This window comes from Otolemur garnettii, unplaced genomic scaffold, assembly GCF_000181295.1.
Source record: "Otolemur garnettii isolate 467f Iridium unplaced genomic scaffold, OtoGar3 scaffold00119, whole genome shotgun sequence".
NCBI classification, from domain to species: domain Eukaryota; kingdom Metazoa; phylum Chordata; class Mammalia; order Primates; family Galagidae; genus Otolemur; species Otolemur garnettii.
Genome location: NW_003852514.1, coordinates 4789655 through 4815287, shown reverse-complemented (window position 1 = coordinate 4815287; position 25633 = coordinate 4789655). Strand labels below are relative to the sequence as shown.

General features: G+C 41.5%; 1 protein-coding gene across 2 annotated transcripts in view; it reads right to left on the bottom strand.

The window, feature by feature from the left end:
• Positions 1–25633, bottom strand: part of HECW1 (HECT, C2 and WW domain containing E3 ubiquitin protein ligase 1) — a 419352-nt gene that overhangs the window by 103269 nt on the left and 290450 nt on the right. Inside the window, exons 9-13 of one of the 2 annotated variants that reach the window (XM_003797550.2) lie at positions 19046–19188; positions 15972–16072; positions 12857–14191; positions 7668–7769; positions 2418–2568 (exon numbers count right to left, since the gene is read on the bottom strand). In XM_003797550.2, the coding sequence (XP_003797598.1) occupies positions 2418–2568; positions 7668–7769; positions 12857–14191; positions 15972–16072; positions 19046–19188 (1832 nt within the window). The remainder of the gene's footprint in view (positions 1–2417; positions 2569–7667; positions 7770–12856; positions 14192–15971; positions 16073–19045; positions 19189–25633) is intronic. The other variant, XM_012809965.1, reaches the window with a different exon arrangement.

Sequence of the window (25633 nt, the reverse complement as noted above, 5' to 3'; positions counted from 1 at the left end):
ACTGGCGGGGAAGGGGTACAAAGATGAGTAAGTTAAGAACTGTAATAGAGGGGAGCACCTGTGGCTCAAGGAGTAGGGCACTGGCCCCATATCCCGAGGGTGGCGGGTTCAAGCTCAGCCCCGGCCAAAAAAAAAAAAAAAAAAAAGAACTGTAATAGAGGCTCTGGGTGGAGGATTCTGGGAAGGTGTCATGGAGTATATGATGTTCAAGTTATGCCTTTGGGATGAGGAGGCGTGTTTTGGGTGGGAGCAGGCAATGGGGGACTTCCCTGCAGTAGGAGCTGTGGCCAGGCCATAAAGACCTGGAACAGTGGCCGAGTTTGAACACAGCCTATCACTATGACTATGTGTCACTGTTGTTACACAAATACGTTTGATCCTCACGATCCTTTGGTTGGGACAGAAAGGAAACACTGAGAAATATTTTCCTGTTACTGTGAGCCAGTGATCACTAAATTTCTCCTGATAACTGGCAGGTTTCACAAAGTGCCCCCTGCATGTGGTGATGTGGGAGATAAAAGACTGGCGATCTACTTTCTGGGCTGCTGTTATCCCCTCCGATCACAGAAAACTTTAAATGCTTGAAAGCAATAGGTCAAGATAAGGATGGAAAAGCCTGAATACTTATCTGAAGGTTATCTGACCTTCACTACAAAGTAGGCTTTTTCACAAGAAATAAGCACTTTCTAAAATCGCTAAATTCCTTTTCTCTTATCCGTCCAGATGGATGTCCCAAAAGCAAGTTCCCACTGGAGGGAGTCCAGCTGCCTTTCCCAGCAGGGTCAGCTCCACTGGAGGGCACAGGAATTTACATATGAAAGGCTGCAAAAGGGGCCTGCTTCCAGGTGGATTTGGCAAAATTTTTATATTACACAAGCTGGCCGCCACCATGCACTTCCGTGGATATTTAGGCCATAGATGCAGGCACTTCCCCCTGCCTCAGATTTACTGCTTGTTCTGTTTAGTGCTCAAATAGCACATCTTGCAGATAAGGCCTTGAAGGTACCCTCCCATTTCTCAGTTTGCTAAACAGTTTCTGCCTTATCTGTTTTGGCAAGGCTAATTTCTGCCTATAGACTTGCAATAGGATCTCTGTGTAAAATGAGTCCTTCACATTTTTAACTATAGGAGTTCTGTTGCAATCACCATGAAAGTTCTTTCTTGTGGATTTTTTTGTGCATTCATATCTAATAAAACTGGGTTATAGAAAGTTCTTCCCTGTAATATGGTTGTTTTGGTGGAAATGATTGTAGGGAAGTATGCTACCAACAAAAATCCTTTAAGGCTCCCGTTAATGACTTAAACACTTAGCTGCTGATGGGGGGAGAATGGAAAGCAGATGTCCTCCAAATGTTCAAGTCATAAAAGCAAGTTCTGGTGATTTTCAGCATGCTTCTCTGTATACAGCAGTAACCAGAAGCTCAATTTATGTTTCCATATGTTTTTAATAGCACTAAATTGTCCACTTCAACTGTGACTGGTACAGTTAAGTTTCAAAGGCATCTGTGATCAGTAGGTGTGTTCCCCAAACTCAAATTTTTTCTTCATTTTAATCCCTCTCAACCGTTCCTTTACCGACATACTGACAAAAAAACCCCCCTAAGATGGCATGTGGTGCAATTACAACTGAAGCAAGTCTCAGTCTGCATTCCTGGCAACTAAAGGTAATCAAAGCCACCACCCTCGTCTTAAAGAACAAGCCATCAAAGACAATGCCTTCTACTAGCAGGGGTGGTAGGCTGTTTAGGGTTTCATTTACGGGTTAAAAACCAAAATGACATCTTTACAAGTTCAATAGTGAGGGACTAATTTTTAAACAAAGCAATTATCAGAAAAATATTTTTCAAACATTTCTTTTTCTAAGATGAAGGCTTTTAAAGAATAATTATTTATGGGCATATAGCTATTATAGGACCAGGGTAGAAATTATACGGTGATTGATGACAGTTTTTTCTCCAAGCATCTTTTAGGATTCTTATGGAACCTGTCCTTGTGTGTTCTCAGCTGTTGGAGTGCTGTACCCTTTTGAGACTCTTATGACCACTCTGCTAGAAAAATGTGTATCCATGCTTAAATTTGCATTTAATGTCTGGAGTGTTCATGGAACACTGACTTCCTTGGTGAACATTTTGGGAGCCGTGGGTGGAACATGGGCCCTTGGTTAAGAACTACTGTTTTTGAGCTTTGGGCCCTTAAGAAATGAAGAGGATTTCTCATCTTTAAATGACACTCAAACTTAGCTTGTCTCTTGCCACCAAATTCTAAATCCAGCTTTCCAAGTACCTACTAGGAATGGGTTTCTTAAGACTTTCTAGTCTCCTTATATAATCTGGGCAGAAAAGTGCAAGAGGAGCTTCTTTAGCCGCCCTTCTCCTTTTGCTGTGATTAGAGGAGCTCATTGCATACTGATCACCAACCGCCTGTTGAGTTGCTCCATCTGCTGGATGGACCCCGATCTCCGCATCCCTTCCGGGGTGGCTGCTGTTGTCGGCCGCTGCCAGGTGGTTGTGCGGTTCACGTGGTCCACATAAAAGACCCGCCCATGGCTGTCAATGCGAGCTTCCCAGTCTAGTGTTTAATGAAAAGGCAAAAAGAAAAATCAAGGACAAACTACTGACCCATGTGAAATACATACCACTCCCAGGTCTTCTGCAAGTAGAACTCACCGTTGGTTTGTGGCTGAAGGCCAGACACTTTGTGCAGTGCCTGTCCTGGCTTCTGGGGCATTGGCATGGAACCAGGCATTCCAGCAAAGAGCTAAGGGAACTTAGATCCTCTGCTGGGCCATTTTATTTTATTCTTTAAATTCTATTGTTACTGCTCTGTTGCCCAGACTATGCAACAGCACAATCGTAACTCTTTATAACCTTGAACTCCTGGGCTCAAGGGATTCTCCTGCTTCAGCCTCCTGAGTAGCTAGTACTACAGGTGAGTGCCACTGTGACCAGCTGATTTGTAACTTTTTTTTGTGGAGATGGAGGGTGTCTCACTAGGTTGCCCTGTCTGGTCTTGAACTCCTGGCCCCACATGATTCTTCTGACTTGGCTTCCCAAAGTATTGGGGTTAGAGGCGTGAGCCACCATACCCTGTCTTCTAGGCCATTTTAAATAGGAAATGTGGTTCCTTGACCATGACCAATGTTAACATTCTAATAATTTTTAATGAGAGTCTAATGCTTAATTAACTGATTTCTTAAAAAATTTCCATCCTCTTTGTCAATCTTGGTGGCTACTCAAATGATAGCTACGGAAGATTGAAACGGCCTCCAGTGAGAGCTGACTCTGTGATGCTGGAGAATATTTTCTTTGCTAAATCTAATAAAGGGTGACTAAGTGCAGCAGAGGCAATAATGGTCATTGCATTTAAACCAGTTTTAACCATGGTCCTAAATGCCTGCTACTTTAGATGACCTCTCTCTAATTAAGCAAGCTTAATTGAACACCATCCTTTTTTGGAGGACAAATGGGTTAATTTGATATCTAGGGCTTCAAAACATCCTTTCCATAGGTGGTAAATTAACAGCGCATCTTCAGCCTACCTGTGGCTGCCAAACATCTCTGACCAAAAACCAAACCAAAGCAGTAACTACCGCTAAATACCCCTTTGTTGATAAATCCCTATCCCAAACAGTAGAGGGAGCCCGAGGTCAAGAAAAGTTCACTTCCTTTGCTTTCTGAATTAGAAACAAAACAAAAAACATAAACTAAAAGGTGGAAGCATAGATGACACAGTACATCATACATGTAGGGGCTGAGTCGACGTGAGGTGGATGGAAAAGCCCTGAAAACCGAAAGAGCTGGAGGTAACGTGTTCATATCTGAGCTTCACATAAAAAAGCAGTGTCGCTGTACAGTAATGGGCAAAGCTTTTTCAAGTCAACGCATCAAATTGAGATGGAAATAGCAGCAGCATGATTAAAAGTATGCTGAAAATGCATTACATTGAAGGAAAAAAAGCAGAAATGACTGCAAAGGGAGGGAAACAATCCAGCCTTTTACAAGAGAAAAGCCATAGCTTTTGGGAGTAGGTCAGGTATTAACAGTTCTGTTGAACGCTTATTATTCAGGTAATGACATAGCAACTCTCAATTTTTTTTAGATGAGAAAATATGTTTGGCATATTTACGGTTTTATATGTGCATGGTATATACGTTTGTGAACATTATGTCCGGTTTGTTGAATGTTGCCCATGAACGCCAAAATACCAGGAAATGCCAAATTTAGCTTATAAGACAAATGGAAGGAAAAATGTACACAGATTGTGTTAACATGTTCAAGGAGATTTTGAATAAAATTAACCATTAGATAATGCAGTTGTCAGGCTTTAGCTGTAAATGGTAATTAACTTGTTGATAAATTATATTTATATGTGATGACCAGGTCATTAATCTTGATCCCAAATTTTATTTTTTTAATGGATCACAAACTAATATTAGCAAAAGCAATTGGACAATTCTTTTTCTTGAATACAACATGACTGTTATCCATCAGAGAATGAGCATTAATGTTTGAAGAGCATCATGTTATTTAATTCAACTGAACACATGCTATTTAGCTGTCACTATGAATGGGAAACTATGCCAGGTCCTGAGCACACAGAGCTGAGTGACACATGTCCCTGTCTACCAGGCACCTGCAATAAAGACTCCTTCACACAAAAAATGTGGGTTTCATACTTCAAGGAGGAAAACTAGAAAACGAAGCAGCAATAATGATAATTTATCACTACTCGTTTCAAGATCTTCAAATCACTCATGGAAAAAGGTGGTAAGCTGGACAGATAGGCTCTTTTACCAATATATTAAATATCTGGAATGCATAATGCTATTACATACTCAGAAATAGTCAGAAAATAATAGCTAAGTGTAGTTAGAAATTATGAGTATGTTCTCCAGGTTGCTTTATAAAGAATCTACTTTCTCATGGTTTATAAACAAGGAAATAAATTTGAAATGAAACTGCAGGGCTCAGCAAGACTTGCAGGGCTCAGTACTGTGACACCATGAGGGTCACCTAAAAACATACCTTTATGATGTGGGAGGTGCAAGTTATAGTAGTCACGTCAGGTCAGGTCAACTCATTTGTGACTGAAAGACCTATCAAATACTAACTTACATGCTTTCCACAAAGTCTAAAAACAATGAAGAGCCATAAAGTATCATCTTTAGTTTCTATATTAACAAACCCTGTGAAACTGTACATTTAAAAGAATGTTAACAAATGCAATACCATGTTTAGAGTCTAGACCTTTCTCTTAAATTGAGAGCCACACCTCCAATCACCTGACTGACATCACTTCCTGTGTGACACTATGAGCATAACATGATCAGCACTGTCTCTACTGCAGCCTTCCCTGCCCATCTCTCTTGAAGGCAACACTGTCCTTCTAGGTTAAAGCCTTTATTTTAGGTCATTCTTGACTGCTGTCTTTCTCTCACAGGCATGTCTAATCTGTCATCAAATGTACCTTTAAAATACACGCCCAGAGTCGGGCCACTCTTCCCTACCTCTACTGCCACCTTGTTGGTCCAAGCCATCATCTTTCTTGCCTGGGTCACCATCACTCAATCTTATGTTGGATCTCATGCTTCCTTTCTTTCTTCTCATCATTTATTCCATACATAGCAGCCAGGGAGAGCTTTTCAAAAATCTAAGACAGACAATGTTATTTCTCTGCTCAGAACCCTACAAAGTCTGCCTTTCATACAGAGTAAAAGCCAAAGTCCTTAAATGGTGTCCAAGGCCTTTTGTGATTGGGCTCCTTTGCCTGCAAATCTCTTCCTCCCCGACACTTGCATGGATCTCCCTTATCTTTTCAGACGTTGTCTTCTCAATGAAGCCTACCACTAGGCTTGAAACCACTTGATTTAGAATTGCGAACCAGTTACCATCACAGCTTCAGAGACCCTTCACCCTGCTCTACTTTTGCTTTTCCGCAGCAGTGGCTGCCATCTAAAATGCTACACTAGTCCCTTTTGGTTATTCTATTTTTTCTTATCTGTCTCCCAGACTAGACTGTAAGCTCCCTGAGGGAGGGGATCTTTGTCCATTTTGCTTACCTGTAACAGTAAATACTTGTGGAATGAATGACTATCAGTAATGAAGCCATCCTTATGTTATTTGAGATTAATTAAGAAAATTCAGTTGGTAGAATTCTCTAACAACTTTTCTATTATTTTTCAATGTTTCATGGATAGAAAATTAAAAGTATCTGAAGAAATTTGTTTTCATTATTGAACACAGCTTATATAAAGTTAATTCTTTTAAAATGGATTTATATTAAATTATTTATAATATCTGCAGGTAAAACTATTTATTACTACTGCATGGGCTGTCAGCTTATTCACTGTGGAAAAAGTATCTTATTTTCTGGAGAAATATTTTATAGATTTTTAAAAACATAGGTGCCAAGTAGGATGTTTTTATAGTGATACTGAAATTTTACTATTCAGTTATGGAATGTCCATAAATCAGTGTATAAATAAAGAAAGAAATCGGTCATCTAAAGTTAAAGGACATAATGTTTGGCTTGGTCCTTAAGAAGCAAATATTGTCTTCCTTTAAGTTAGTCCACATATTAAAGATGTTTTTTGTTTTCTCACTGATAAATTATAGTTGAATTGGGAGAAGAGTGGCAAATGTACAAAATACTAAGAAGGATGAATTAAGAAATACTGGTAAGCTCTTCTGCTTTTGAAAACTGTAACTACTTAATGTAAGCACAGCCAAAAGAATATAAAGAAACTCAGGTTCCTTGTATCCTGAAAGATTTTGCAATTGTAAAAATCTATCTAAATTTTACAGATTATTTTTGCTTGAAAAATTAATCTTTAAATCAAAACAGAGATGATCTAGAATTCATGAATACATATGATGCTGAGTGAAAATATGTCTGTGGTGTCAGTTTTTTCTTACAAATTTATTAAATAAAGTATCGTAAGGTAAAAGTTTGAATGATTTCTAGAGACGACTTAGTTCAAACTTTGCATTTAGCAGATAAAGACATTCAAACTTTATTTTACAAATGAGGAAACTAACTTTCTAAAAATTAAATGAATTTTTCAAGTTCAGATGACTAGGTAGATAATTATTCATCACACACTATAGTTGCCAGGAGAAAAGGATATTGAATTCTGTCCTGAAGATGGTATTTTCCCTGGCAACCTCTAAGAACTACAGAAGAAATCTGGAGATGTTATGTACAAGTGCAAGTTATAGTAGGGATAGTTCATAAGTGCTGATGGGTTGAAGGTGTTTTATTACAGGGAGATGCTTGTGACGTAACAGAGCCAATGGAAACAAGAGGATTATACTATTTGAACTGCAATTTTTAAATATTAAATAATAAAATTTAGGACTGAAAGTCATGAATAGTTAGTTTGTAAGGACTAATCAAGTCTTGTAAACAAACACTCTCTCTGGGTCACAAGTTGAGGGACGCTGAAAACACTGGGTTATCTTTTCAAGATCACATGCTGAAACCAGTCAAAGAAAACAAAACCAAAAATGAACTAACACCAGTTTTTGTAGTAGGTGCCATATTGGTTTTGAGAACAGCAAATGCTGTGGAGTTGGAGAGGCGTTTAGATGTTTATATTCAAATTCATACTGACCTGTTTAGACTTGTTATGAAGAGTTAAGACATAGGTTTTAAAAACTAAAGCTTACTTGGTGGAAGAGGCTCATCGATTGTTGGGTAGTGATGATGTTCAGGCCTCAAGGAAGGAAGCTGGCTTACTGGCTGGGAATTATGGAGTATAGGACATTCACCTACGGACGAGATAGTCAAGACATTCAGATTCATTCATTGCTGTGGCAACGTCATCCAAAAAAGCATGGCTGTAAAGGTAACTACTACAAGAAATAACCCCTAAGAATGGGCAGTCTATTTGTATGTGTGTGTGTGTGAGTTTGCTACATTTCATAGTCACTCTTACAAGAGGGAATTATTGAAAAAAAATCCAAATACTTCATGACTAATGATTTGTGCCGCACAGTCCACTATGCAGGATCCCAGTCTGGTTCTGTAATGACGTGTTTTCTTGATCTGAAGGTGGCATCAGAAAGGAACACGAGAGAAAATTAGCAGAGCCTGGTTTTAGCCTAGCGAAGGAAACAGGTCTGTTTGAGGGAAATGCAGCATTTATAAAGTCTCCCCAAAGCTTGGTGGGCTTGTGTAAAATTCTGTCTCTTCATTTGGATAAATCTCATCAGAGTGTTGCCTGCTGAGAGGCTGTTTCTCAGATATTATTTGGAGTGCAATCCTCAGATGGTGCCTTTCAAAGAAAGGTCAAGGAGTTGGTGAATGGAGAAGGTGAATTCCTCGGGAAGCTAGGGCCTGGTGGCTGGGGAAGGGGGGCACTGGGGGATCCTGGGACTATTCCAGATTATTCTGGGGAAGAATCAGACAAGCTGGGGTCTTCTGGAGAGATGAAAGGACAAGAGACAAAAGAAGTAGATTAAAAAGCAGGAAGACCAAGACAGGAAAGCTCAAAACACAGAAGTAGGATAGAAAGAGAAAAAAAGACAGACATGAAGAAATTTTAGAAATAAACATTATACCCACGGAACACATGCCTCTGGTTATTACAGACATAGCTTGCATTGGGTCAGTTCAGACTCAATGAGCTGAACAGCGTTCTGAAATGGTGTTCCTAGTTCATGACGTTCTCACGTGCGCAGAGAAGCCACGTGGATAGGAAGCCTGCAACACCAGTTGTTTGGGTCACACAGTCAGAGGACATTGTTCCTGTTCTTTGGAGAGCTAGGAGCATGCAGAACAAAGGACAGTCTCCCTTCAGACTGGCTCCTCCTGCCTCACACCAAGCTACTTGTCTCACAATAACCTCTACTGGCCAGGGGACAAAGGTCAGGCCTTTCCCTTCCTCTGCCCGCCTTGGCTAAAGTAAATAGCAAGCATTCCATTATCCCTGGGGGTCAAAAAGGAGATAGATTGGGAAAAATGATGGTTGAGATCCTAGTAGGATCTCAAATGCTTAATATTTCCCAGAATTTCTGTACATGGGAAGGATGATTATTTCTTTTTGCTCTAGTTCCACAGAACCAATTGAAAATAAAAATAAATTAACGAGGAAGAAAGTTAGGTGGGTTTAATTTAGTGATTTAATCCCTAGGGCTAAATGGCAAATGAAAATAGAGATATGTTGAGAAACAAAGGATCTTTTAAAATGTTAAATATATAACACTGTTTGTTGTGCCAAGTCTGGTACTCTAATCCTCTGGGTCCTCAGAGACTCTAATGGAAATCAGGGAAGGTGCCCCTCCTGCTAGCCCCCGGTTCAGTGTGGACAGACTCCTGTTTCAAAGATGGGTTCAGTGTTTATGTGGGATACCACACTTGTGTTTGTTTTGATGTGTGTTTAGTGTCAGAAATTAAAACAATGGTACAGTTGTTATGTCATCAGCTGCTGCATTTTTAATTTAGTTTCTTTAAAAACAACAACAAACTTACCTCTTGCAATTAATTGAACCAATCAGGTTAATTACTCCTCCAAGCTAGTGGAAATACAATAGTGTTGACCGCCTGGGGTTAATGAACCCACCTGCTTGTGAACTGCAAGCAAATGCAATGACCCGCCCAACGTATCTCAGCCAATTGAATGGATTGAATGCACCAAACAAGCAAGCAATTCTGTTCTGCACAAGGACAGGATCACACATCACCACTCTTGCCTCAAACACAAAGCAAGGGCTCCAACCGGCCATAACCTCTGGGAAGGAAACCTACTCCTCAGGTGAAAAAAACTTAGGTCCTTTAAAACTTTGTTCTGTTTAAAAATATGACCAAATTATAGAGAAAGACAGGCTGCTTCATTATTTGAAGCAAAGAGATTTACACCTAATAATGTGAAAATTTTCTTTGAATCACAAAGTGCAAGAAGTGTAAATTCAAAGAATTCTTTCAGATGCTTTACAGGACACAACTTTAAAAGTTAGCCTTGCTGTTTATCTGCCTAGAATAATCCTCGCTCGGTGAGAGGCAGAGTGCTTTCACAGTATATAATCTCATTTAATCCTTCAATAAGCCTTTTTAGTGGAGTCTACAATTATACCCATTTTGCACAGGAGGAAATGGAGGCCCAGAGCAGAGCAGTTGGGTAACTTGGTGAGGAAGTGGTAGGACTGACTAGAAATCCAGAAGGCCCGCCTCGAGGGCTCGAGTTCATAACCACAGCATCATATTGCTATTTTCATTCATCTGCAGAAAGTTTGTAAGAACTATTTTAAATTGAACTTCTACAAAGGGAGGTTCTTAACAGGGAAAAGACGCCAAAAGCAGATAAAGAATACTAGCTGGTATTCTTGGGTAGTCGTCAGTTCAGACTATGGCGGTCTTCCTCCATAAATTACTGCAGCCTCATCTACGTGGGCCTGTGTGCAATACATCTACCTCACCTCATGCAGTTTCTATGGGAAAAGAATTCACAAGCTTAGAAGTCACAGCAAAGGGGCAATAGTGATACTTGTGGAAGCAGAGGGCACCCCCATGTGGGTGGACCAGGCAGGTTGAGTCGAAGCCCTGCTTTCTTTGAGCATCTGCTGCTGTGAAGCCTGGTGGCTGTTGAGTGTGGGGCAGACCCACAGCCCAGACACCCCTGCTCCAGTACTCAGTACTGAGGTGGGAAGTCTGGCTGTGCCAAAGTCTCATGCCAATGTAAGCTCTGCCTTCGTGAGATCAATAGTCCGTCTCAGGGCTCTTCATATGTATGTCCTCCTAGAGCCGACATAGTGAAGCACACAGGTGCTTCTGAACCCTTCCTGAGTCTACCCTCTGCAGAATTCAAGTATTCAGAAATTTCTTTTGGAACTACCATGCAAAGATATCCCCTGAGGCCCTGCAACACTTTCCTGCTCTTCCCCCTGATGAACTGTTATCCCCTCTAGGAACATGGATAGTACCTTTTTTTTGTAAAACATTCTTTTATACAAATTTATTCTGAGCCAATTTTCAATTAACAGTATATGGATTACCTCCCAGCACAGGGGCCAAAATATGGTACACGCTAAAACAGGGCAGGAGACTGAGCTGAGAAAATTGTGTGTCATTATACTTCTAGATGTTTTTTAAAAAAGGCTTTTGGTGAGAAGACATTTGATTTTACCTCTTAACCCACAAGGCCTAAAATATTTATGATCTGGTCCTTTATGCAAAAAAAGCTTGCTGATTTCTGGACCAAAACTTTTATGAGGGAATCTCCAAATCTCCTTAAATTGTGTTCTTTTTAATTGTGAGTATTTACTTCCATACTTATCTGATGCTTAGCACACTGCATCTGGCCTAGAACGAAGCTAGGCCTTAAAACATCCTTTTTAAAGAAAACAGTGTTCCATCCATCCCTCTCCTTGTGGAAGAAGCTCTCCGTCCACTCCTGGGTGCCTTCCAGACTCTCTGTCCCCACAGACTTTCTTCCTGTGTTTCTTTTTCTTTACCATTTCCTCATGCTTGTCCTTGTCACATGTGCCACCTTCCCTCACTCTTTCTTTCTCTGAAATGTAGACTTGGACACTGCTGAATACTTAAAACAATTCTTTTTTTATGCTCGCTTTGGCTCCTGTTCAAAAATATTTGTAGATTCCAGAGATTTGTTTAGAATTCAGTGGTGTCCAACCTGTGGCCCAAGGGCCACATGTTGATTTTGTGAGAACATTTTTTGCTTAGTGCTTGTGTTGGACATCACAAAAAGTATGCACAGACCTTTTTTCCCCCTGCTGGTCAGCTTTTGTTAGTGTTGTGTATTTAATGTGTGGCCTGAGACAACTCCTATTCTTCCAATGTACAGCAGGGGAAAAAATAAGGTTGGACACCCATCTAAACTTTAGGTATTAAGAATTCAAACAAAAAGAAGACACAATTCTGGCCCTCAATGAGCTTACAATCTAGAGGAAATACCACTCCCTTTGGGAAGAAGGCTAATTTAAACAGCAGAACAGCGAAGTAGCAGAGTGTATATTTTCCCCTTTTCAAACAACTGAATTATTTCATATTATTGTGCAACTTTTTAATTCCCCCCACCCCATGCCACTGTTACTTCACTGGAAGATTGTTCCCAATCCTGGATAACAAAATGCAAATTAATTTAACACAGGATTCCACAGGCATGACTGAGAAGGAACATCTTTGGTTAAAACACAGAATACATTTTGAAACTAAAGGTAGCAGCTTTTGGATTAGCATCCCATTGGAAACAAAGTGATTTACACATTCATGTAATTCTTGCCTTCCATTCGTCAAAATAGCCAAAACAACAAGAAAACAAAAGCAACAACAATAACGAGAATTGAGCAGACAGAAATAATGACAAATACATGTAGGCTATACACACATGTATATACACATACATGGCTAGCTGAATTCTACAACAGAGGTAAAAACCTGTGTTCTTCAACTAGTACTAACATTTATTGCTAATCAACAGCGAGTTTTGGAAGTCAGCAGATATTTACACGTTATCCACCTACTGAGGAGAGAAGAGTCTCTCCTGCTTATATCATTTGATACTAGTCATGGGCTCTGGTTGTTGTCAAGACTAGAAAGACAGCGCGTGCACTAACCAGTTCTGGTGATTCGACAGGGAAGCACACATACGAGGGTACGCTCACATCCAACTAGCTGTAATTCGTGGTGTGTATCGGTGAAACGGTGGGGTGTCAGCTATTCAGTCACCTGCATACATATACACAGATACACACGCACACACGTATGTACAAGACAGGCACACATGCCCCAGAACCCCGTTTGAGACTGAGCCCCACCCTTCTCTTGTTTTAAACGTGTTGGTGAGACCCGTGTCCCCCTGGTGGTCCTATTCTCGCTCTGATCAGGTTTGAGATCTAACCTTCTCTCCGAGGGCTCGGACCCGCGACCGGGGATTCCAGACCTTCTGCGGTTCTTGCCACGTGCCCGCCAGGGGCGGCCGGCTCGTCCTGCCACGGCCCAGCGCCGTTCGCGGACTCAGCGTCCAGCTCCGGGCTCTGCACCGAGTCAGGCACCGACTCGAACGCGCTGTTCTCCTCCTCCTCGTCGTCTTGCGAGGAGAAGACTGTGCTCTCGGAGATCTTGGCGCTGTCCACGGAGGAGAAGCGCGTGTGGCTGGCGAACCTGCTGCCGTTGTAGCAGGACGCGCTGTAGCACGAGCTGCTGTAGCAGGACGTGCTGTAGCACGAGGAGCTGTAGCACGAGGGGCTGCAGCAGGACGCGTCGCAGCCCTCGCAGCTGTGGTCCCCGCCTTGCCGCGGGCTGGAGTCGCTCTCGCTGCCGGTGCTGGGGTGCGTGTCGCCGTCCGGGACCGTGCCGTTGGGGAAGCCGGGGAAGAGGCCTCCAGCGTGGCCGGGGGTCGCCGTGCCCGGAGTAGCCCCCTCGGGCCCTTCCCCGTCCTCCTCCAGGGCAGGCGGGTCCGCGGTCACCGTGTCCACCTCGCTGAGCCCGTCCTTCTCCGAGGAGTCCTTGAGCGTGGACTCCTCCTCGGCGCCGTCCTCGTCCTCCGCGGCGCCTCCGCCCCGGGCCGAGGGCAGGCTGTGCAGCAGCGTATGGATGCGGATGTAGTGTGTCCTCGGGGTCTCGGGCTCCCCGCAGGCCGACGCGATCACCGTCTCCAGCTCGGACACAGGCAGGGAACACGGCCTGCTTTTCCTCTTCACCGAGGCCCGCAGCTGCAGCCTGCCCCCGCCCTGCTCCAGAGTGGGCACATCGCCCTCCTCCTCCTCCTCTTCGGGGTCCTTCTCCTTCCCTCCGGCCCAGCACTCCGTTGCCGCTTCCTCCTCCACCAGCACCTCGGCCCGGGCTTCCTCGGCTTCCAGCAGCGTCGATGGTGGCACCTCCTCACCCAGGTCCAGCTCCTCTGCCAGTTCTTCTGCGCTCGGGGCAGGCGGGGTGCCCTTCTGCCCAGTGGCCAGGAGCTCCCCGGCCCCTGCGGGTCCCACGGAGACCTCGCCCTCATCTCCCTCCTGAGCGGTGCCAGCTGCTTCCTCTGCTGGGTGGACAAGCTCCAGGCCCCGATTCCCTGACCCGTCCAGGGAACAGCCCTCACTCGGCTGCTCTGCCCTCCAGCCCGCCAAGGGCTCTGGTGCTTCACTCGCGGGTTCCCTGCGGCTGCCCTCGACCAGGGTGGTCACGGAGCTGTCCTGAATCTGTGTCGATTCAGGCTCGGTACTCAGGGACATCTCCTCATCATCTGCTGGCAAGAAAAAAAGAATGTTATTCCTTCCGGAGAAGAGTATTGTGGTGCTGATACACCCCGCTGGACAGGAAGTGCTCGCCAAGGGATTGCTACACTGGGATAGTGGATGTAGGGGTTGATGAGGGTTTCTCACTGGCCAGAGCTCTGCTGAAAAATTCTGTAAGAATTTGTTTCCCTTGTGTTAATGACAACCTGCGGTCAGGGCTGTATTTCAGAATTCTGTTTCAAGAGAATTCATCTTTTGGCTTCAATGCCCAAAGCTTAGCACTACCCCAGTTCTGGGCACACGGTACCTGCTTAACAATGTTTGCTACATGGAATCATTTCCAGAGATGCGGGCGGTGGTATTTAATGGTTCCTTGTTGACCCCTGGAAAAGTTAATTGTATTTGCTCAGAATGTTTCTTTCCTATGATTGAGTCTTGCAGGTGGCAGAATGAGTAAACAAGGTTGGTTTGGGGCAACTGGAGGGAAGAGAAAGGCTGAAGGTGGATGGGAGCGACACAGTCACTCAATAGCACAGGCGGGAGGGTTTCTAACATGTGGAGTTTATTACAATAAAGAAATAAACAGGGTCTCTCCAGCCATTCGACCATGTCACTCACTGTTCATCTCTACCTTCCTGTAGCTGTTGTTGGATTCCTGTGGACTTCCCCGTTTGAAATGCACTAATGCAATTCACTAGTCCAAGAACAGTTCCTCTGGTGAGCTGTGAACTTGTCCCAGGCCTTCACCAGAGGAACAGTCAGTTTATTCTCAGAGTACACAGAAAGGCTGAACTTGAAAAGATGAAACAGTCGAGGTGTTTTCTTACAATCTAAGTAGTATATTGGGTATAGAAAAGTGCAACTGGAATTTAATGAGCAGGGAGTGATAAACTCCAAACTCTGAGTCTTCAAAAGCTTCATTAGCTTTAATAGCAGCTCATAAATGTGGCCCAGGAGGGCCTCACAACCCTCAGCATGATCTACACATAGTTTGGGGGTTGTGGGAAAAGAGGAAAAGTGGAATTATGAGGCATCTTAATCTTATTTGGAATATGTTTTGGCATCAAAAAATTGAACACTGGATGATTCTGAAGTTTACTGTCCAATATACGCTTTTCCTGTTCTCTGTGATACTATGTATAATCATAATTCTTCAGCAATATGACGTTCTTCAAAAACTGGCTGGTCTGTATCTAGTTACAGGTAGAAGGAGATGTTTCACAGTCATTCCGCTTTCATTCATTCAGGTACATTTCACATTCATTTCATTCATTCATTCATTAATCATCCTCTTTCATTCATTCATGTACATTTCACATTCATTTCATTCATTCATTAATCATCTTTCATTCATTCATGCATATTTCACATTCATGTACATTTCACATTCATTTCATTCATTCATTCATTAATCATCCTCTTTCATTCATTCACGTACATTTCACATTCATTTCATTCATTCATTCATTAATCATCTGCTAAGCACCTCCTCTGTGGGTGCTGGGAGTAGTATGATGGATGAGTCAGGGCTCCAGATGCATGCTGGCCTCCTGGTCAGCCCCCATTTCACTGTCTAACCCTCTACCTTTGGGTCACCAGAGTGAAGAGGAGCCCCTCAATCAAGGGGGCAGCAACCTGGCTTCCAGACTAGATCTCTGTCTCCTGGGTCTCAAATGGAGAAGATAAAGAACCACAAAACCTAGGACATGTCTGGAAAGAACCGTGGTTGTTATATTTTGGATAAAGAAACTAGCCTAGGATAAGACATGAAGTTTATGCTGAAAATACCTGGGTGGATGGAGGAAGTGATCTCAAATCGGAATTGCAGCTGTCCACTCACATGGTCTGTTGGAAGCCTGCGGCCAAGTGTATAGCTGACCACCCTATCCCTAGAAGGAAATAAGCAGCATCACAAATATGGTCAATACCTGTCCTCTTAATGGCCACACAGTGTGCTTTTTATGTCAATAGGGGAGGCAGGGAGCCCAGGAAGATCCTGCTAATTGGAGGTGATGATTAGCTCAGGTACATAGAGACCATCCTATGGTGAAGATGGGGAAACACGTGTGCTCAACAGCAACACGAAACTGTGAGGAAATCCTTATTGACTACAGGTGCTCCTCATCCTAGGGTGGGGTTACATGCTGATAAACCCATGGTAGGTTGAACATATCATTAAGTCAAAAAAGCATTTGATACACATAATCTACTGAACATCATAGCTTAGCCTAGCCTGCCCTAAACGTGCTTGGAACACTCACAAGCATGGGAAGGGAAATCATCTAACACAAAGCCTGTTTCATGCAGTTTATTGAACACAGTATACTGTGGAATATGGTATTGGTTCTTTAGCCTCAAGATTGTGTGGCTGACTGGGAGCTGTGGGTCGCTGCCCAGCATCATCAGAGAGGATGGTACAGTGTATCGTTAGCCTGGGAAAAGATCAAAATCCAAAATCTAAAGTATAATTTCTACTGGATTCATATCACTTTTGTACCTTTGTTAAATAAAATGATTGTTAAATCATGGTTCAGTCAGGGACCTCTGTGTTCTAAAGCAGTAGGAAGCAAACTCTAGCCCATGGGCCCAATCTAGCCCACCCACTACCTGTTTATAGATGAATGTGAGCTTTTTACATTTTTAAATCATTGGAAAAAGAAACAAAAGAAGAGTTATATACTTTGTGGCATGTAAAAATTATCTGAAATTCAATTTCAGAATCCATAAATAAAGTTTTATTGGAGTGCAGCTCTGATTATTAGCTTGTCTTTTGTGATACAGTGGCAGAGCTGAGTAGTTTGGACAGAGACTGTATGGCCTATGATGTCTAAAGTATTTACCACCTGGCCCTTTACAGAAAGTTTGCCAACCTATGTTCTAAGGCAGAGAAGAGAGAGAGGAGAGAATAAAGAAAGACACGGATGTCCTTTGCTTGCTTCTTCTGTGCAGCCTGTCATTTTCCAATTATGCCTTTAACAATGGACAGTGCCAGCGGATGTATGTGTTAGAAGGGTGCTGCCATGGTTACTGCAGAGGCTGTGGGTGCTGTGGAAAGATTCTGCTGCAGGAGGGCAGAGCAAGCCTCGTGGCCTGGCGTCTCAGCCTGTGACTTCCACTTGAGACTAATTGCAGGGCTCCCACACATAAAGACCCTGAGTCTCCACCCTGGATTCTTCTGCCATCACTTCTACCTACTCAAAGCAGTTGTGTTCTTATTTTTATAGAGAAGGGATCTGGCTACATTGCCCAAGTTAGTCTCAAACTCCTGGCCTCAAGTGATCTTCCTGCTTTGGCCTCCTAAAATGCTGGGTTTATATGTGTGAGCCATCCTGGCCTCAAAGCAATTTCTTAATTACTAAAAAGAAAACTATCCAGGAGGCATCAACCTGAAGCTTTGCTATTAAGTTTTTATCAACATTATAGCTTCAGTGGAGTAAACAGCTCTCCTACACTTGGGCCCAAGAGGAGGAACTACCTTGGGCTATATAGGAATTAACAAATCCAGTGTGCCCAGGAGTAGCAAAGACATAACCCCAAAGGTTTCACTCAGATAACTATTGATTCCATTTAATAAACTGTGACAGTTAAATGAAAATATAAATCACTGACTGGTAATGTTTTTACGTTTCTTTCTAGAGAACACTGGCACCATGAAACAAAAAAATTATATCTCAGTGATCCACTGACATAATATTTTTCTTTGATAAGGCATTACTTCGTGTTTAGAGTTTCCCTGAATCTATTAAGTAAAGCATTATATAGGAAAGTATTTTGTCTAATTTATAAAAGGCCTTGCTCGAGGATGTCTTTCTCAGGTCACAGCAAGCCCACATTTATGAAGTGTGGACTTGCTGTGACCCTGAGAAGGACATCTTGCATCTTGTTCAGCCACGTGCTGGGTTGTTTATGCACATTTTTTGTCTGTCTGTTGAATCTCATAATCATGAATGGGAAGTGAAAACACTGCCTTGACATACGGCTGTAGCTTCATAAACGTCAGCTCCTTTTGGCTGGAGAGTTAATGGCATGTCTGTGTGTGCATAGCGGTACAAGTGCTGCATGGTCCCCGTTAGATGTCTTTATGATGATCGTTGGTGATTCTAAAGTCCTTCTGAAAATTTGAAGAACTTTAAGACACTTGGAAATTCTGCATACTTTTTCTCATTCCTTTGATGTCAGTCTAAAGGTTACATTGCATATAAGCATGTGTTTGTGAACAGAGAGCCATACCTAGTGTTTCAAATATAGGCTGCTGTTACCCAAGGAGAAACACATGTATCCTTGCTATACTTAAGGATTTTATCTGCTCAGAGCCCACTTTAATGAGAACCATGAGTGGACATGAATGTAAAGACACAAACACAGAAACCTACTCTCATACACACATGAATTCTGTGAGCCACACAACTGTTGTTGCTCTGTAAGAATTTATGCTTTCCAATTTTCCATACTATCCGTATTACCTACCATTTTCTGGAAATACCAGCATACTCTAGTAACCTAGTGTCTCATCTCATTATAGAAATGTTGAATATGATTATATCCTATATGTGAGACAGGAATATGAATGAAATAATATTCTACATAGTAAGACAAACTTTAGTTTCTGCACATAAAGAAAAATATAGCACTGAGGGCTTCTTGTAATATCCTCTTAATACTTTTTTTACTCTCTTGCATAAGTAACCAGTGATACATAAACAAGGGGAAAGGGAAGGGTTTGTTTAATTCAGTGTTGTGGCTTGGACAACGTAATTTATGGGAAAAGTCAAGGAAAAGTACTATTGTAGCTTATAGGCTGCCCCTGGGCACGGCTTGTTGACCAAAACCTAGGGACAGGGAGGTGTCGGTCACAGGTTTACCCTATGGCATGTCTCTCCAGGAGTCTCTGAACCGGCATCGACAGCTTTCCCAAGAAGCGCTTGATGATGGGACGGCTCTTGGCAAACTTATCCTTCACCTCAATTTCCAGCACATCAGTGGGCAAGGACACAAAACTGAATTGCTGCAATGAAAGAATATGTCACATCAGTTAACTGAGAGATTCAAAAGTGCCCAATTCCCAGTCCATCTGCTTTCCTGACATCACTGTTAGACCCCAGTTGAGTGCGCTCTCTCACTGTCTCTTGCTGTCAAGGTCTTAGAAATTCTGTGAGCCCTGTTTATTTAGTAAATAAGGAGCAACTACACGATTCTTCTTTAGGGCTTAAAAATAGGGTTATTCTCTGAGATTCGAGCAATAAAATCAGCACATCTTAAAGATAAAGAATGCCACCCAGGCCTCACCATACTGGATTGAAGTATTAGCGTATTTAAAAAAAAGAAACAAACACAAATGCACCTATAATTAATGAATGCATTTTAAATCAACAATGCAACATATTTTTTTTCTTATTATAATGGTAGATACTTTTAAAAGTTTGATAACATCCCACATTCTTGAGCATGGGAAAAGATGAGAACACTCACATTATGTTGGTGGGAATGTAAACTGATTTGACCTTGGGGAAGGGAATTGGCCACATTAATTGGTATTTAAACTGCAAATTCCTTCAACCCAGAATTCTACTTCTAGGAATTTACCTCTGGATTAACTTGTACAAATATGCAAAAGATATATTTTATAAAGATGTTCACTGGAGCATTATTATTATTATTTTTGGATAGGGACAGGGTCTTGCTATGTTGTCCAGGCTGGTCTCAAACTCCTAGCTTCAAGCAATCCTCCTGCCTCAGCCTCCCAAAATGTTGGGATTATAAATGGGAGCCACCACACCAAACCAAGGAGCATTATTGACAACAGAAAAAGAATAGAGAAAAGCAAGCCTGCTGATAGGAAACTGGTTAAATGAAGGAAGGTAAATCTTTGAATCAGTATTCTGCCATCATTAAAAGAAAGTGGTAAGTCACTATGAACTGATATGAACTGTCACCCTCGGTAGAGTGCTGTGGTATCACAGCTCACAGCAACCTCAAACTCTTGGGCTTCAGCAATTCTCTTGCCTTAGCCTCCCAAATAGCTGGAACTACAGGAGCCCACCACAATGCCCAGCTATTTTTCTTTTGTTGCAATTGTCATTGTTGTTTAGCTGGCCTGGGCTGGGTTTGAACCCATCAGCCTCGGTGTATGTGGCTGACACTGTAACCACTGTGCTATGGATGCCACGTCCCCAAAGGCTATTTCTAATCATACATATAAAATGTAAGCTTTGCATCCTTGTCCACATCCAGTCAGCTACAGACCAATCGGCTTTAGTAGCTGTTTGCCCTGAAAAAAAATGATGATGTACAGCAACCAGTCATGAACAAAGTCAAAATATTGCCTCCTTTATGCTGTGTCAACTGGGCTGTGACTGCTGTTATGGGAACCTCTTATCACTTGAAGTCTCTGATTGTGACCTGTGCTTTTTGTCTGACAATAAACTTTAAATTTTTTCTGAAGTAATCTGATTTTATTTTTGGTATCATAGAGGAAAGATGACGTCATAGATAGGAAGGTCTTTACTGGTGGTGGCAGAGGAAATAATGGGAGCTGTTACTGCCTCAAAGTAGCTAAGACAATAAGGACATCCTTGTGTGGGTGATACTGTAATCAAAAAGGAGAAAATGGTTGTGGGAAATTTCAGAGACATATTCAACCTGATTTAGAAAGCATTTTTAGGTAGCCATTTAGGGAGGGCTATGAGAAAAGATGACTCCAGTCTGAGAGAGTGGAAGTATAATGATTCATTTATGCTCCCTTGGAAATTTGTGAAAGCTAGGAAAGGTAAGAATTGAAAAACAGTAGGGGTAGTTGATTTGGTTTGGATCATGTTGAGTTTGAAGGGATAGAGGATATTTGGGAGCAAGGCAGGAATACCAATTAGAAGCTGAGGCAGGTGCCTTTGGGTGTGGACTGAGTGGTCCTCACTGTCATGCGACCTAGGTCATGGTACATAGGTCAAGAGGCATCTAGCTTTGTCTTTCCTCTCTTGCAGCCAGACATAAGGGGGTGGGAAGGGAAGAAATAAGACACCAGTTTCATTCAAAGGAGGCTGCCTGGTACTCCTCAGCCAACATCATTATCTACTACTAATGAAGGTTAAATGGACCGGGCTTGCTATTTTCTTTGTAAAAGTTCTCCAAGGAGGAGGAAGAGCAGGAAAGAAGCAAATGGGGCATGAAAACTATAGCTACTCTTCCTTAGAACCTTGCAACATCTGTGACTTTCAATTCAGGTGGTACTGTTCATTAAGCTTAAAAATGATGCTCAAAAATAGTGCTGCCCTAAGAGAAAGACAACAAAAGACAACTCCATTAGTAGAGCAGTAATTGAATCAGGAGCAAGTTTTTCCCCTCTCACTAGGGACATATATTAAGAAGTAGTGCCCTTGGAGACTGAGCATGGGAGAAGACCTGCCCCACTAAGCAGTGTGTGGCTTGAGTCTCTCAGGAATAAAGTGCCGGAGACCACTCTGCGGAGATGTGAGCCTTTTAACTACAGTGAACTAAACAACTTTGAGCAGTAAAGCCTGCTCTTACAAATGTATGGTATATGGGAAGTAACACTTCTTCTTGTGCATAAGAGCAAATAAACTGGATCTGGACTAGGCATCCACCATCTCCATATAGGATTCTGGGAATCCTCAGCAACAGAATAGAATATCCCTATTTTATTTACAGGCACTGTTATGGAAGGGTGAGGCCAATATTTCCTTGTAGCTTGGAAGAACAGAAAGCCAGGTGGGTGAGTGTGTGTTTAAATATGCATCATGTACATAACTGTATATTATACATAAAGTATATATCACACACATGTTCTATTAAATCTATATCAATGTCTGTATCTACGTCTGTAATCTTTTGCTTCTTTTACTTAAAAACCTACAAAGAAGGAATGGGATTAGATTAATAGAATGGAAACACAGAAGAACAAAATTGTCTGTGTAATCATAAGCAATTTAACTGACCTTTCCGTGCCTTTAGAGTACTCCAAAAAGAGGAGGAGAAAAAGAACTTCGCCTTCTGCATGTGCTTGTTGGTAAACTGTCATCTTCACTGGCGATATTCCTGATCTGCACACCTTGGTTAACCCTGTTTGTTTTTCTAAGCTTCAGAGCTCTATACAGTCAGTTACGGAATCTAACCCCCCCCCCCCACTCTAGAGTCTGTCTTTTCTCTTTACTTCCACTGCCCCTGGCTTAGCGTGGTGATTGCTGTTCCTTGACCTTGTTCTAATCTTCTAACTGGCCTCCCTGTCTTCAGCTTCTTGCTAACAGCTGCTAATAAAGCTGATGTCTCTGAAACACAGATTTGATCATTTCATTCTCTTGCAAAAGAACTTCCTCCAGAATGGAATCTAAATTTCCTACCCACAGGCCTGGTTCCTGCTTTCCTCTTCATTAATAGTTTTATTTACTATAGCCGTTCTCTAAAGACTTCATTTTCTTTCATACATTCTCACATACTTATAATTTGCCTAGAAGTTGGTTTTTCCCACCTCTTTGCCTTGCCAAACTCCTACTCATCCTTCAAAAACCCATTCAGATAAAATTTATTTTGTAGAGCCTTTTCTGATTTTGGCAACTACCAAAATGTTATTTTTTGACAACTGTTCTGCTGCTGCCTCAATATCTTCTCTTTAGTTCTTATCATATTATTTATTTTCCTATGGACCAGGAGGGTGCACATATGGTAGAGCTCTCTGCACATGGAAATCACACATGGAATGTGTATTAAGCACGTTGATAAATGTGAGGAATTCCTGGGGGAGATTCTGCTCGATATATCTGATAATACCCCTCCAAGGTGTGGATTAGTTTAAGTATACTCCTTTAATCATGCTACACTGCATATTCAGTGCCTAAGCCACACCAGTTATTGTTCTGGCAGAAAAATTAAGGATTATATTGCAGTGATGGACTTCACTTAAAAAAAAAGGTATAATTCTTCATTTGTGTGTGGATTGTGATCACCCACACAGGCTAACACTAAAAGTTAATAAGTGTGGTAGAGAGAATTCTGAGATAGCCCTCAAGATTCCTGCCTGCTGGAATACAAGCCCTGGGTAATCCTTGTCTGTTGAGTATGGGAGGGGCCTGTGTTGTCCAATTATACTTCAAAGTACTGAAAGAAAAATAACTGTCAACTTAGAGTTTAAGGCCACTAAACTCTCATTCAAGAATGAAGCAAAAATAAAGACATTTTCAAATACACAAGAGTTGGAAAGTTTATCATTCTCAAACTTTCAGAATCTTTGTTCAGAATTGTAAGGCATCAGATTAATAAAAAGAAATATAGTGGATATATTGAAAACCATAGTTCTTTTCTCTCTATGTTTTTTGGAGGTACAGCTTCTATATTTTGTGTGTATTTTAGGTATATTATTAAGAAAACCCTTTTGAAAATGGGTAGAAAATATATATAATGAAGATGTAAGTTTCTAGAAGATAAATGTTTCAAAATTCATTCAAAAGGAAATAGAAAACCTGAATAAATTGATAACCATTAAAGAATTGAATTGATAGTCAAACATCTTTTCACCAGATCATCTTACAGGTAAATTTCACCAAAAATTCTTGGAACAGATAATCTCTGCCTTACATAAACTGTTCATAATTTTTTTTAAAAGGGACTCAAATCACTTTCTAAGGAAAAAATGTCTTTCATACAAACTGGGCAAAGATATTATAAAAAAAGAAGTTTAAACATTGTATTAACATAGATAGTTGCAGAGAATTCTAAATAAAATTAGCTGTAAATAAAAAATGGTACTTGTACAAAAATATCAAATAAGTACTTATATGAAAAAAACTAAAATATATCTTCCAGGCTGAGCGCTAGTTGTATGATCCCTACTCGAAACAAAAGATCCTATCTCCTTGCTTATTTCCAATGTTTTTTAGAAGAAAATGCAAGACTTTTGACATTCACTTTATATACTGACTTTACTTCTTCTAATTTTTCACTGAAAAATTTCCCTAGTTTCTTGGTTATTTCATGTATTTAAATATATTTTATCTTGCGGTGTTATATGCATTTTGTATATTTTCAGGTGCAAGAAGGGGTGTAAATATTTGAAAGGGTATCTGCATATGAACATGAATGTAACAGGATGCTCTGTGGCTCCTCTGAGGCTCTCTCCTCTGTGGCTTCCATCTGCTCTCCTCTGCCTCTACCCCAGTGGTATGCTCATGGAAAAACTCAGGTCACTAAGTGGCCCACATCTAAAGAGATTGGTCAATAACTAGGACCAGACACTCCCCTTTTATCTGCACCGTCAGGCAGCCTGTTAAGGAAGAAAATCTCTGCCTCCATTTTTCCTTATCCCAGGAAAGGAATGGGGCCAAATGGGGCAAAAATCCTTGTGGAGAAAAGGTGAGGGAAGATCTCCAGGTTCTTCCATGGCTCCATTTCTCTCAAAAGTGCTGGAGTACAGGAAAGGACCAAAAGGACAAAGTACGTCTTCTTCTCTGCTGTGCTTTGAATGTCCCCCCCCACCCCAAATGCATGCTGAAGTTTAATTGCCTTATTGCCTTTGTAACAGTATTAAAGGTAGGACCTCTGAGAGGTGATTAGGTTATAAGGGCTCTGTCCTCATAAGTGGGTTAATGTCATTACTGAGGAGTGGATGATGAAAAAGGATGAGTTTGGCTCATTTCTCCTCTCTGTCTCCTGCTGCTTCCACCTTTCTACCATGCTCTCATCAGAAGCCAGCACCATGCTCTTGGACTTCCCAGCCTCCAGAACTGTGAGCTGAATAAACTTCTTTTCTTTATAAATTATTCACTCTGTGGTATTCCATTATAGAAACAGAAAATAAGCTAAGACACTTTCCAGGACTATCAAACCACAATCCTAATCTGCAGAGGATGGGAGGAGAAGAGATGTAAACTAAATATATAATTAGACTTGACTGGATTATTTATAACTAAAAATTGACCAAGAGGTAGGTTATTGAATGTGCCCAAGAAATCTTTACGAGACTCTTGAGCATGGCTAAATGCAGTGATTGGAAAAAATTAAAACTGATTTCAGGCTGCTCAAGTAAGCAGATTATCTATCTATCTATCCATCCATCAACACAGGCACATACATGCAAGTGTAGGTGTATGTTTTGGTAAATATATAAAATATTCCCTACTACTCAAAGGTTCTCTTGGTTTTATTAGCTGGGTTTGAAGGCTTTTTTCTAATTCTACACTATGGATTCGCCACTCTACTGTTCTGCATTATCTGTATATCCCCTTTCAATCACACTCAATCACTGGCCTTGTGCCGTATTACTTCTGTTTCTATGTCTTTCTCACAAATACACTAAGTTGTACTGATAACCTTTATTGCCTCCCTTAAATGCAATATTCTCTTAGTCAAGGATAAATGCAGTTAATAATCTAGATGTTTTCTATAACCTTTTACAAGATTTATGATATCTTCTCTACTCCCATTATGTGTTTAAAATTAAAAAAAAT